Source organism: Morus notabilis, unplaced genomic scaffold (assembly GCF_000414095.1).
Source record: "Morus notabilis unplaced genomic scaffold, ASM41409v2 Scaffold575, whole genome shotgun sequence".
Lineage (NCBI taxonomy): Eukaryota > Viridiplantae > Streptophyta > Magnoliopsida > Rosales > Moraceae > Morus > Morus notabilis.
The window spans coordinates 13,782-27,537 of NW_010365739.1; the positions used below are offsets into that span (position 1 = coordinate 13,782).

General features: G+C 33.6%; 2 protein-coding genes across 3 annotated transcripts; one reads left to right on the forward strand and one right to left on the reverse strand.

Moving 5' to 3' along the window:
• The first annotated feature begins 2,845 nt into the window (after positions 1-2,845).
• On the forward strand, positions 2,846-7,862 carry LOC21388818 (ABC transporter B family member 28). 2 transcript variants are annotated; one of them, XM_024172514.1, is made up of 17 exons: positions 2,846-3,318; positions 3,429-3,616; positions 3,790-3,813; positions 3,983-4,084; positions 4,383-4,473; positions 5,023-5,123; positions 5,252-5,302; positions 5,383-5,511; positions 5,652-5,714; positions 5,793-6,072; positions 6,217-6,365; positions 6,460-6,549; positions 6,735-6,869; positions 6,944-7,000; positions 7,090-7,146; positions 7,346-7,642; positions 7,781-7,862. In XM_024172514.1, exons 1-16 carry the CDS (start codon positions 2,952-2,954, stop codon positions 7,580-7,582), a joined length of 2,121 nt encoding a protein of 706 aa, XP_024028282.1. In that variant the 5' UTR covers positions 2,846-2,951; the 3' UTR covers positions 7,583-7,642; positions 7,781-7,862. The 2 variants fall into 2 exon arrangements, with proteins under 2 accessions (XP_024028282.1, XP_024028281.1); XM_024172513.1 differs by having other exon boundaries at positions 7,784-7,862.
• A 27-nt stretch (positions 7,863-7,889) lies between these two features.
• LOC21388819 lies at positions 7,890-9,435 on the reverse strand. The gene is made up of 2 exons (XM_010108500.2): positions 8,687-9,435; positions 7,890-8,317 (listed from the first exon to the last, which is right to left on the reverse strand). The coding sequence occupies exons 1-2, from the start codon at positions 9,158-9,160 to the stop codon at positions 8,045-8,047; spliced, it is 747 nt and encodes a 248-aa protein (XP_010106802.1). The 5' UTR covers positions 9,161-9,435; the 3' UTR covers positions 7,890-8,044.
• Between the last annotated feature and the right edge of the window lie 4,321 nt (positions 9,436-13,756).

The window sequence follows — 13,756 nt, forward strand, 5'->3', positions numbered from 1 at the left end:
GAAATAAAGGAGAAATGAAAAAAAAAAACCGACACATAAATATAATAGTGAAAGATAAAAATGGTTTAGATCAAAACCAATTGCTGAAAAATAACTTAAATATTTGAAAACAAAATAAATCAATCCCAGAAGATTAACTGAAATATTTGATAACAAAATAAAGATAATAGAAAAAGAAGAAAGATTTCAATGATAAAAAAGGAAGTAAATAAAATATTTAAAACTTCATAAACATAAAAATTAGTTCAATTGGCGAACCAACAATTGAGGGAGCAGTTAAAGAATAGACCAAAAACCCTTCAGTAAAATCAAATGAAGAACAAATCATTTTAGAGTAGAAAATGATACTAAGAATAATATACTGTTGATAAAACTAAATAAATAAAAGAATATAAATCTTAAATAATCCGGGCAACGTCAAGACTTGCTAAATCACTATAAACAGTTATTTAATACATGGTAACAATAAAAGAAAAATACTACATCATTACCAAATGAGAAATCACATTAGATACAGAATAGAATGTTGACAAATTAATATAATAAATAGAATTAATACAAACATAAGCATAATAACATAAAACAACGAGCACATATATTAACAACTCAATATATACAGTAAAAAAAGCATAGTAATATAATAGAGACAATTTTAAGAACAGTTAGAAATAACATGGAAGGAGTAAGAAAGGAATACCTTAGAACAATAACGAAAGTGGATAGAGTTGATGCACGAGGAGTAAAAAAACTCCAAAATAGAGATAACGGAAAGGGGAAAAGAAATTGAGTATTGAAAATTGAAGGGAAGAAAAGAAACAGAGAAGATAAACGGTAAGTGTTTGACAACAAAAACAGAAACACAACAGAAGACAGTGATCATGAAAAAGAAAACAATATATTTATAGGGAAAAAATAAACTTTCGAGCATGTGGCAGTGGTAAATACTGGAAACAAAACTTAATACTACCGCTATTACACTGCAAACAAAACGTAATAATTTGTTAAAAACATGTGTTACGCTGCATGATAACTACCGTGGAACAAAACGAATAACCTACAGACAGTGAAAAAAAAATGTTGTTAGAAAGAATTACCCTGCACTAAAAACAAATGTCTAAATATTCCCGACTAATATAACCTGCAAACAAATATCAAAACATGTAATAATTAGTAAAAACAGGTGTTAAACAACGTAATAACCAACAAACGAATAAAAAATAACGAAAATAAAAAAAAGGGAAAAAAAGAAAAGTATAATATTTTGAAGATCTAATGAAGAAGTAACCGAAATAAATAAAAGAAAGGAAAAAATAAACGGAAAAAACAAAGTAAAAAAACATAGAAAAACTAACAAATACTACTAACAAATAAAAGATCTAGAAATAAAAACATTAACAGATCTAAAAAAAGGGAAATAAAAAAGCTGAGGGAAAAAACGAAACTAAATCTACAAAAATACTAACAGATCTAGAAAAACAGAAAAAATAATTAAAAAAAATAAAACAAAACGAAGCAAAAAGACGTACAGATATGAGAAAATGAAAAAGAAAAACCGAATAAAAAAACGGAAAAAATGAAGCCAAATCTACAAAAACACTAACAGATCTGGAAAAATAAACGGGAAAAAAAACAAATCAAAAAATAAAAAAAGCAATGAAGCCAGATCTAAAAAAAGAAAAACGGAAAACAAAACTACAAAAAAAAACAAACATAAAAAATGATTCCCAGAAACCTTACGAAAAGAAAGAAGGGGAGAAGGGGAAAAATGCACCAAACATGCAACAAAATGCAAAATGAACCCCACGAAAACCTTAACCTATTTACGGAAAAAAAAACTGAAATTAACCTGACGAAAAGCGCAACGAAACCCAGGAACATAAAAAAAGTGAATAAAAAAAAATGAAGCCAGACCTAGAAAAAGAAAAATGAAAAACAAAACAAACATAAAAAATAATTCTCAGAAACCTTACGAAAAGAAAAAAAGGAAGAAGGGGAAAAAAATGCACAAAACATGCAAAAAAAAAAAAACAAAATGAACCCCACCAAAACCTTAACCCATTTACGAAAGGAAAAAAAATTGAAATTAACCCCACAAAAAACACAATAAAACCCAGAAACATAAAATGAGGAAAAAACTTAGAACGAAAACACAATAAAGCAGAGAAAACTATAAAGAAAACGAAGATGATATGTGGAGAGGAAACAAAGAATAAGAGCTTCGGTGAAAGAGAGATGCATGCGTAAAAATAAAAATGAAAGAAGCAAGAAGCTTATTAAGAATACTAAACAAAGACCACCGCAAGAAATGACGAAAATGGGCAGCAAAAAAGCACAAAAAAGGAAAAAAATTGAGGACAAAATAATAAAAACAAATTCTAGAAGACAGAAACGACATTTTTCAGTAAACATGAATAAGACTGGGTCCCACCACCCACAGCTCACCACTTTGCATTCTCTCTCACTCTCTGCAAGGACTGGGTCCCACCACCCAGACAACTCACCTGCATTCACTCTTTATGTGCATAAATTTACTCGCAATGAGAAAAGAAAGGCAGAAGCCTCACGAAGAGCAAGAGAGAGAAAAAAGGCAAACCGAAGGATAAGACAAAAAATCCAAACAAAAAAAAAAATAAATAAATGAAGGATAAAACGATAAAAATAGTTAAAAGGACACAAACAGTATAAAAAAACTTTAACAGAAAGGAATAGGGGTAAAATTGGAAAGTCACTGTAATTATAACAGTAACTTTCCTGTCTTGTTTAGTAGTATGTATAATTTGAGGAGTATTTATGGTATTTTCATAAAAATCCAGGGGATATTTTTTGCATTCTATTTCCACATAAATTCACAAATTAAAAATAAAAATTCCCGGTCGAGCCGTCCCAGAAATTTGGAGCTACAAAGTACAGACCACTTCTTCATCACTTCCAAATCTTCATCATCGTCAACAATGGTGTCTGCAGCTATCTTGTTCCCCACTCCAACTCCATTTCTCTCTCGCGTCCGTACAACCAAGCCCGTACTCGCGCTTTCCTCCCTCCGTCCCCTCCGCCAATCACACTCCTTCCCGCCACTCCGATGGACCAACAGCCCCGCCATCACCACTAGATACGCATACGTCTCCGGACCAGCTTCCGACCCGATAATTAGCGAACCCGACCCGAAGATAGACTCGGACTCCAATCCGCCGCCACCAAGCGTCATAAGCGGGGCGCTTTTATGGAGGCTTCTACTGAAGCACAAGCTGAGGCTCGCTCTCTCCGCCCTAACTCTCGTCGGCTGCACCACTTGTACTCTCTCAATGCCCATATTTTCCGGTATGAATCGAAATTGTGGTTAATTATCCAGTTTTGAATTCCCCTGTTTGGTTGCTCGGAAAATGAACGACGAAGAAGTGGATGAAGAATTGAGAGTAAATTTCGTGTAGGGCGTTTCTTCGAAGTGTTAATTGGCGCGAGACCAGAGCCTTTGTGGAGTTTGCTGAGCAAGGTTGGGGTTTTGTATGCGTTGGAGCCGATTTTGACTGTGATATTTGTAGTGAACATGAACATCATTTGGGAGAAGGTTATGTCGACGCTCAGAGCACAGATTTTCGGGAGGGTTTTGATTCAGAAGGTGTCTATCTAATCTTTGGAGTATTTGATTTGTGGAATTTGTTATATGATAAACTTTATTGATCCTAACAGTGTCCCGGAATGCTCAATAATCTATGAACAAGAAAAAAGAGTTTACTGTAGCCTTTGATTGAATTATTCATTTCATTTGACATATGTTCTTCTTGCGTGCAGGTCGAATTTTTTGATCGCTACAAGGTAGGCCTACTCTAACAAGTTCTCTTTTTGCCTTGGTGTTTGAGTTATTTTATAATAGGTTTTTTTTTAATTATTTTTATTTTTATTTTTTTCCTGTAATTTTAGTCAAGGAACGAGTGTTTCCCTAGTTCTTTGATTGACTTGGAGTCTTGGATCTGCTTTCTTATAGGTGGGTGAACTCACAGGTCTGTTAACATCTGATTTGGGTTCTCTCAAAGATGTTGTGAGTGAAAATATTTCAAGGGACCGCGGATTCCGGGCACTTTCTGAGGCAAGAAACTCTACACAAAGGACAAGTGAGCTTTACTTTGCCTAAATTTGAGCATCCACGTGCATTTCCTTTAATGGGGTTAACTCAGTTTCACCCCTGTGGCAGCGAAAGTTTTCCAATTATGTTTCTGAAAATCTTTTGTTTTTGTTTGGGAATGTAATATATATAAGGCTAGTTACACTTTTCCAGAATGAAATTCAGCAGCATATCATATTCAGGAGTATTCCATCTCTGCAGCAGTTTTCACTTTAGTTTATGATCACGGTGTGATTGATCTCTGTTTTATTTGTGCCTGTAGGTCATTGGGACAATTTGCATACTATTTGCTTTAGCTCCTCAGCTGGCACCAATTCTAGGCGTGCTGATGCTCGCTGTATCGGTTTCGGTTGGTAAGGTGTCTTCACTTTGAAACTCTTAGGGCCCGTTTGTTTCATATACTCAAACTCAAATAATTGATTCTGCTACAGTGTTTTTTGTGAGATTATGTTACAATGTTTTCCTCTCACAAAAAAAGTGAAATTCAAATGTCAAAAATCAAGAATCATGGTTTGAGTATACCTTCCAAATAGGCCCTTAGTCACTATGGCTAGTCTGGTAACTTCTCCGAAATTAGATGATCGTAACTTTGTCATAGTTTTGCTGTAGTCTAATCAGCTCTGGAAGTGAGTGTGAAGACTGATTTTAACTCGATTATGTATGTGGTCAGGCATGGATATTTTATCTATATCAGGTTCTAGGCTAAATTAGTGATGTTTTACTGATATTTGCCTACATTTATATCTCAAATTGGCAACATTATATGCACACGACCTTCACGTCTTCCAGTACCACTTGCACTTATTATTAATAACTGTACAGCCTTTTTCACTGATATTTTACTTCGTTTCTTGTTTCACGGTTTCCATTCTTGTTGCTGACTTTTAGTTAACTTTCTCAAGCTGTATACAAGCGATCAACTGTGCCTGTTTTCAAAGCCCATGGGTTGGCACAAGCATCCATATCTGATTGTGTGACCGAAACTTTTTCTGCCATTCGTACTGTAAGTGTATAAGATTGTCTATTACATAGTTGAGCCTTTTAGGTTGGTCCTCTTCTTTCACGTGAAGTGTGGTTCAATCTTCTTGCATATAACACTTGATTATTGACAAGGTAACATACTTTTTGTAGGTAAGATCCTTTGGTGGTGAAAAGCGCCAAATGCTAACGTTTGGTAGGCAGGTATGATAAACAGTCTAGTTAATAAAACAGACGCAATAGCTCTTTAGTGCCTTTGTCCCTTATATCATGAAGCTTTGCAGGTTCTCGCTTATCAGAGCAGTGGAATAAAGCTTGGGACTTTCAGATCTATCAATGAATCTTTGACCAGAGTTGCTGTTTATATATCTCTATTATCACTTTATTGCCTTGGTGGAAGCAAAGTGAAGGCGGTAGGCTGTTGTAGCTATTGTTTGTTTGTTTGTATTTTGTTTTTGCTTTTTTGTTTTTTTTGTTTTTTTTTTCAGTTACAATAAAAGAGCAACAAACAATGAACCTGCTCTTTTGTATTTCTCACGTCTTGTTACTGCAGGGTGAACTCTCGGTCGGAACTGTGGCTTCTTTTATTGGATATACTTTCACACTAACATTTGCCGTGAGTCATTTATCTGCTCAATGAAAGAGCTTTGTGAAATTCCATTCTCTCTGCTTCCTGACATAATTCATCTTCCAGGTTCAAGGCCTGGTTAACACATTTGGAGATCTTCGCGGAACTTTTGCAGCTGTTGAGAGGATTAATTCCGTTTTATCTCGTGTAGAAATTGATGAAGCGCTAGCTTATGGTTTAGAAAGAGAATTGAGCAAAACAAAATTGGTTGATGAAAGTCAGGGATTGTTCCTTGTTGATAGCTCTAGTGAGAAAAATGGGTCTGTAAATACGCATTACATGTCAGATCTCAAATCAGCCACTAATGTCGGTCACCTAGCTTGGTCGGGTGATATTTGTCTTGAAGGTATTTGTGATAGCTGCATCATTTTCTCTGAAGTTCCTTTAAACATCACTCTTCTTGCACACATTCCATGTTACGAATTTCTGTCACAACATCTGAACTTATAGATCTGGGTCCTTGCAATAAATGACCAATCTCGTGTCGCAGATGTGCATTTTTCTTATCCTTTGAGGCCTGATGTGGAAATCCTAAATGGCCTAAACTTAACACTGAAGTGTGGATCTGTAACTGCTTTAGTGGGGCCAAGTGGTGCAGGCAAAAGTACAATAGTACAGCTATTGGCACGTTTCTATGAGGTTTTGCTTTCAACTTTCTGCTTTTAAATGTTAGTTTTGAGTTATTGTCGTGGTTTAAACAGTCACACCATAAGTTGATGTTTATACTTTGCAGCCAACTAAAGGTCGTATTACAGTCGCAGGAGAGGATGTTCGAACATTTGACAAAAGTGAATGGGCACGCTTTGTCTCTATAGTAAACCAAGTATCTACCTGAATCGGCTGCCTCTAACATGCACACTAATTTGTTCTTATGCCAAGCTAACCCAATCTTAATTTTTTTAAACACAAAACGACCCATTACATTCCAATTGCACATGTTCCAAGCAGTGCCGAGTAACTCGCTCTAAACATTTTGCTGTTGCCTTTGCCCATTAATACACAATGCAGGATCCTGTTCTTTTCTCTGTCTCTGTCGGAGAAAATATTGCATACGGCCTTCCAGATGATAATGTTTCCAAGGATGATGTGATCAAGGCTGCAAAAGCTGCAAACGCCCATGAATTCATAATCTCACTCCCCCAGGTTTGAAAGCTTTGATATACACACATTTTTATGTGCTTTTTCCTATTTACTAAATATTTGCTCCGTTTTTGTAGGGTTATGACACACTAGTTGGTGAGCGTGGAGGCCTACTTAGCGGGGGCCAGAGGCAGGTAAACAATAGAGTTTGGAGAGAGCATGAAAGATAAATTCAATTTCTAGACTCTTTTTTTTTTAATTTTTTAATTTTTTAAATCCGCAGAGAATTGCTATTGCGAGAGCCCTGCTTAAGAATGCACCAATCCTGATACTTGATGAGGCAAGTGTTTTACTCTCTTTTATCGCCATCTATTTATTTGCTCCAGACTTGAATCATGGTCAGATTCAGTAATTATCACGAGGTCCATTTCCTGGTTACCCCCAGTCCTTATTCAAAAAAATAAAGAATAAAAATCTCTCCCCTAGTCTTTACTGAGCTCATTTCAGTTTCTGCGGTGTTAATATGTTCTTTGGTGCAGGCGACCAGTGCATTGGATGCAGTTAGCGAGCGCCTGGTTCAGGATGCTCTGACCCACTTGATGAAGGGCAGGACAACATTGGTCATTGCACATCGATTGAGCACAGTTCAGAACGCCCATCAGATTGCAGTTTGCTCCGACGGGAGGATTGCGGAACTTGGGACACACTTTGAGTTATTGGCTCAGAAAGGTCAATATGCTGCATTAGTTGGCACTCAAAGACTTGCATTTGAGTAGCATTGCAAATGTGCTATTATCTCCGGATCACTCAAAACAAATACCAAAGCAAGTATACACGTGAGTTGTATTACTGAACATCGTTTTCCTTTGATTTTTTTTTTTTTTTTTAATGTTCTTTTGAGATCTGACAATGACGTAACTTTCATACCCTTTCTTTCTTTCTTTTTTTTTTCTTTTCTTTTTCCCTCCTTTAAGCAGGTATAGTTTTGCCACTTATAAAGCAAATAGTAGCTGTGAGTTGCTGGAGAATAATCGAGCTCGTACGCTACACAACACTAAAGCATCCGCCAAAATTATTTCAAATAATAGCTGTAAGTCACTTGTAGCTGTATAACAACTATTGAATAATGCTTTAAGCAAAGATTCTTGTTTTAATGTATTATATACATTTCAACAAAGTAAAAGAGGAAAAGAAGAGAAAAAGGTATTTGGGATATGTATAACTGGTTTATTCAAGATTCAAGAAGAATTAGAGGAGATAATGGCATTGAGGTTGGCAAGGCATTCAGTAGGCAGTCCAAGGAAGGAATTCATGAGGAAATCATCAATAGGATCAACTGTTGCCACCCCTACCAATCTGCATTTTCCTTCTTTGTCCAACCTGTCCCCTCTTCCACTTCTTATTTTCCCCACTGACTCCTCAGATGTCAACACCGTCGCGACCACCAGCGGCGGAGCTTTATAAATGCTCCCAACTGAAAACCAAAACTTGGCCTTGAATTCAAAATTAACCTACAGAAAAGAACATAGCTAGTAATTAACAAATGTATGATGAGAACAACATATTCAATAACTTTGTCAGGTGCATTTCAGGGGCATTATTGATATAGAAGTTGGTACCTTTGATCAAATTATGATGATCGTGCACTTACTTTCATAAAAACTGTACATTAATCAAGCATGATTTCTTTTGAAATATTTCTTCGTGCAACATGAGAAAAAATTTACAAATCCCTTGGAACTTTTCTTTATTCCAAGTATAAATAGTTAGAAATTTTTCTTAGATTAAAAACCATGTAACATTGGTTGAAAATGGCCACATTTTAGTATAGTTTTTGCAAACATGAGTTGAAAATGGCCACATTACAGTATAGACCATACCTTGCCAGTGTTTTGATTGATGCTTCCTCGGAAGATTTCAGGGTCAATTCTGATCTTCAAAAACGGTGGCAGCGGCAAACCCAAGAACTTCGTAGTCGAACTTGTCAATGGTGGAATGTAGAGTGTCTTAATGTCAAAGGAAACCAAAATCTCATCATCATTGGAGTTGCTTTCTAACACCTTTGAACCAGACCCAGTTCCTTCCCCACCTTCAGCATTGTATTCAAAATCAGGATACCTGGAAATTCCAAGCTTGCAAGCCCCCAAAGTCCTGAAATTTACAGTGTAAAGCTCAGATTTTAGCTGTTGCGTTTGAGTACTAATATTAGCTGTGGATGTGGAAGCCTGTTTTTGCTGATTTTGGCTGTAGGAAGCGGAAGAGAAGGATGTGGTTTTTGGGCAAATCCTTCGTCTTTTTGTTGGGAGTTTGTTGCAAAGAATTAGAGGGTTTGTGGGGTTTACTTTAGACCCCATAATCTTGTGTCTATATGTTTTAGTTGTTTGAAGAGATGAGAATAAGAGAATTTGGTTCTCTGAAGTAGAATTCAGATGAAGAAATCGTCCAGGAATAGCTAGAAGCAGGAGTACTCCATTTTGAGGATGAAATTGAGCGTCACAAAATATGAGGCTAGATTTGTGTTTTCAAGTTTTTACATTATCCCTTAGACTATTCCATGTGGTGACACTTCAGCGCACGTTGAAAACTGTCGTTTCAATACACCGCCAACGGGGTAGTGCAATAGTAAGGATTACTTTCCTTATTTTCCTTCCAAAATGCACTCTGGTTCAATACTTGGTGGCCCCAATAACAGATTCGAGACGTTTGGTTCATGAATTAGAATAACGAGATTAAAATTATTTTTGATTTACGTATATTTTTATGAGAAAAAATACTGTAGCAAATCATAAATCACGATTCAAATCAGGGTACGAATCCCCTTACCAAACGTCCCCTAATTTGGTAGCTTTTCGCTCCTAAAATCAATTTTTGCTTGTAATAAAAGTTGATTTTAGTGTTTGATAAATCTCCTCAAAAGTACTTTTTGAAGAATCTACAGTCAAAATCAGAAACAGTCTAAAGATAATTTTAACTTTTAAATTGTGCAGGAATCAACATAGTACACTTAATGAAACTTTCATAATACTCATAATACTCTTAATGAAATTTAAAATTTACAATTTTTTCAATCTAAATTCAGACTCGTAATATAATATAATATAATAATACAATAATATAATATAATATAATGTAATAGTACTCTAATATTAATATTTTATCATATAATATGATATTATAATAATATTATAATTATATTAATAATATGATATTATAATATAATTATAATGTAATATTATAATGATTATTTTATAATAATATTATATATTATATTGTATTGATATAATTATATTTATTATATTAATAATATAATAATAATTAATATAATTAAATATTAACATAATCTTATAATTTTAATATTATTATCTATTAGTGTATTACGCACATTATGTTTTATAATTTTGTAATTATTATAATAATTATTTTTTGTATTATATTAAATATAATAATAAATATATATTATATTGTAATTATATATGTTATATTATAGTATAATATAATATAGTCGTAATTTTTAACTATCCACAACAATTCAACCTTATAATTTACCAAGCGCTATTACACTGATTTTGAAACCAACACAGCTATTATAATTATAGTTTATCAAACACTCGGCTGTTTTTTATAACAGCTGTTTTTTTTTCAACACAACTAAAAGTAATTTTTTCAAAATCTACAGTAATAATAAACTAAGGGCCCATTTAGTTTGCTGATTCGAGTTTTTAATTCGAGTTAAGATGTGATTTTATGTGAGAATTTTTTACTGTAGTAAAAAAGTTAAATGTGGTTGTTTGTGGGAGCTTTTTACTGTAGCAAAACTCAAATTTTAAACTCGAATCAGCGAAATGAACAAAATCTAAGTTTTTATCTAGCGACGTCAAATCTATGACGGTGTCACATCTTTTGAGTAGAATTTAGTTACGCTCTTTCTGTTTTATTGATTGCCCTCCAGACTGTTACTTCAGTATGTACTCGGAGTTGACAAATTGACGAAGCCGTTTTTATTTGGGGTATCTAGGCTGAATTGACCAAGCACCCCTTCAAGGTATTTACTAAGCCGTAGGTTGAAAATAGGAGGCAAGTTGAATTTTGGCTGCCAAAATGTCTTGTATCGTGTTCAAGGAAAGTTCGTGCCTTTTAATGGTGCGGACTTTTAAATTAATTAAAATCATATGAGATTAAAAACAATACGTAGAATATATAATTTTTGATTAAAAAAAAATAATGATGAAAAAAAAAATCAATAATTTATTTTTTTGATTTTATTAGAAAAGCTCCTGTAATAGTATATATCCTTCAAAGTTGAAACTAGAGAAAATTATTCCCATCATACCTAAAGCAGGAATTGGGTTCTGACCTTCCCCACCTGGACCTCCCATATTCCATTCCCAATAATGATAAATCATATTATTGATTGAGAGTGAAACTCATATGTTTATTTATTTATTTTTTTTGTTGCTGGGATCATATGATTTTTGTTCTTGAAAAGTGAAGTAAACAATGTATTGAGAACTTCTTTGGCCATTCATTGACACATGGACAGAATTCGTTGTCCTTTTTTTTTTTTTTTTTTTTTTTTTTTTTTTTTTTTTTTACGAAGAGCATTGCTATTTATCACAAGGTATATGCCTCACCATATGAAACAAAAGTCACGTACCAAAAATTATAACAATTAGACCCTAATATGTTGTCACCTATTACGTTACCAGTAATGATAGACTCTTGAATAAAAATTTTGTACTTAAAAAAATTTTATGCCTCGACTACAATTTAGTAACGTAACAAAAGTACATTAATTAGGCCCTATTTATTCATACATAATTTAACTTCTTTGGAACCCTCACGCGGTTACACACATGAATTAGTAAATTAGAAAAACGCAAGAGGAGAAACAAAATTTATAGAAGTTCGGCTAGAGTAATGTCTATGCACTCTTTTTTGTTCTATAGATAATATTTTCTTCAAGAAAACTTTTGGGGAATTTTTATGGTCCAACTCTTAATTGTGACTCATCAGTGGAGCAAATGTTTTTAACTGTTATATTAGTTTTTTAACAATTAGATTTCTGTAGATCCGTATTAAAATTTTACAGTATACTATACATAACTGCTCCTATTATAAATCTGACCTTAAAAAATTAATTTAATAATAAAAACATTTGTTCACTTCGCTGATTCGAGTTTAGAATTCGAATTTTACTACAGTAAAAAACTCTCACAAACAATCACATCTAACTTTTTTACTATAATAAAAAACTCTCACATAAAATCACATCTCAACTCGAATTAAAAACTCAAATCAGCAAATTAAACGGACCCATAAATCACAATTAGGAGTTGCACAGTAAAAGAAGCCAAAACTTTTGTACTTCCAAAAGTCAACGCCTCACTGCAATTACTACTACTACTACGACTTTGTCCTGCTCTTTGAAGCCATCATCTCTCTTTGGGGGGCAACCAATAGAATAGATGAAAGAAAGATGTCTCCTAAAGTGCTGATAGCATCACACACATACGTGCGTTGCTGTTTCTTTGCCTAGACGATTGACTTTAATCAATTATCATTCCCGCAAACAAGTAACAATGTGGACACGTTTTATATTGGGAAAAAGAGTACTCATAAGTTTAAATTAGGATGATTTTAGTTTTAAAATTAGAATTATGATTTATTATTTGAACTTGGGATCCAAATTATAGTTTTGAAACCGAAATCAGAATCAGAGATTTAAGCTATTCAAAATCAAGGAAAGAAGTGGTTTTATTTTTTAAGATGATTCTGATTTAACCAGAACCATCTAAACTAAACACTGATTTTTAAAAATTATTTTTTATTTTTTATAAACAAATAAAAATTTAAACCAAAATTATAATTCTGATTTTAAAACCCTCATATAAACGCAATCTTATCTTTGTTAGCTGCCAAAAAATTTAGCAGCATGTGTAATTATGTATGTTCCGATTTTTCTTTTTGTATCATTTAGCCAATCCGTGGAAATTGGTCTTGGTCCCTTTTTTTGTTCACCAGAGAAAAAAAGGGTCCCTTTTTCTATTTGACTTCGTTGGTACAACTTATAATTTTCTTTATCATCCAATCATATTCGTTCGGAAAAAAAAAGAAAAAAAAGTTATGGATGTTTGCAACGTTCTAAGAATTTGTTCTAAGCCGACAATTACTTTTACACAATTGTTTCAAAAAACACTATATATCATTATTGAAACTGCCGCGTAACCCCAATTCTTTGGAGATTTTTGTGGCGTAAAATCTCTCATAGTGACACGTAATGAATAGTAGTGCTATATTGCCTGTTTTGGGCAGCAACATAATCAGAATTCACAAAGATTTTTCGCGGCGAATAATAATAGCCATGAGAAGTGGGAAACCTGTTGCAGTGATGTCAAACTTGACGTGAACTTGTCGTCATAATTCTAGGTTAAGCAAATTCGTCCGAGGATGAATTTTGGTCCACTCTTTTAACGTTTCTTGTTGGTCTAGACGAAATTATCTGTTGACAATTGTTGTTGTTTTTTTTTGTTTTTGGTGTACCACTTGAAGTCTTTGCCTAGATAGTAGAAAGGATGAATTTTGGTCCACTCTTTTAACGTTTCTTGTTGGTCTAGACGAAATTATCTGTTGACAATTGTTGTTGTTTTTTTTTTGTTTTTGGTGTACCACTTGAAGTCTTTGCCTAGATAGTAGAAAGTTGCAGAGGAAATAATCAAACACAACCATCTCATTAATAAAAATTGAATTGTTCAGTTTTTATCTACAAAATTCAAAGTGTGAAGAGCCTTATTTTAACTATTAAATTCTGTTCATTTTACCGATTCAAATTTAAAATTCGAGTTTTACTACAGTAAAAAACTCGAAAAAACAGTCACATCTAACTTTTTTACTATAGTAAAAAATTCTCATAAAAAACCACTTTTAACTCGAATTAAAAACTCAAATCAGCG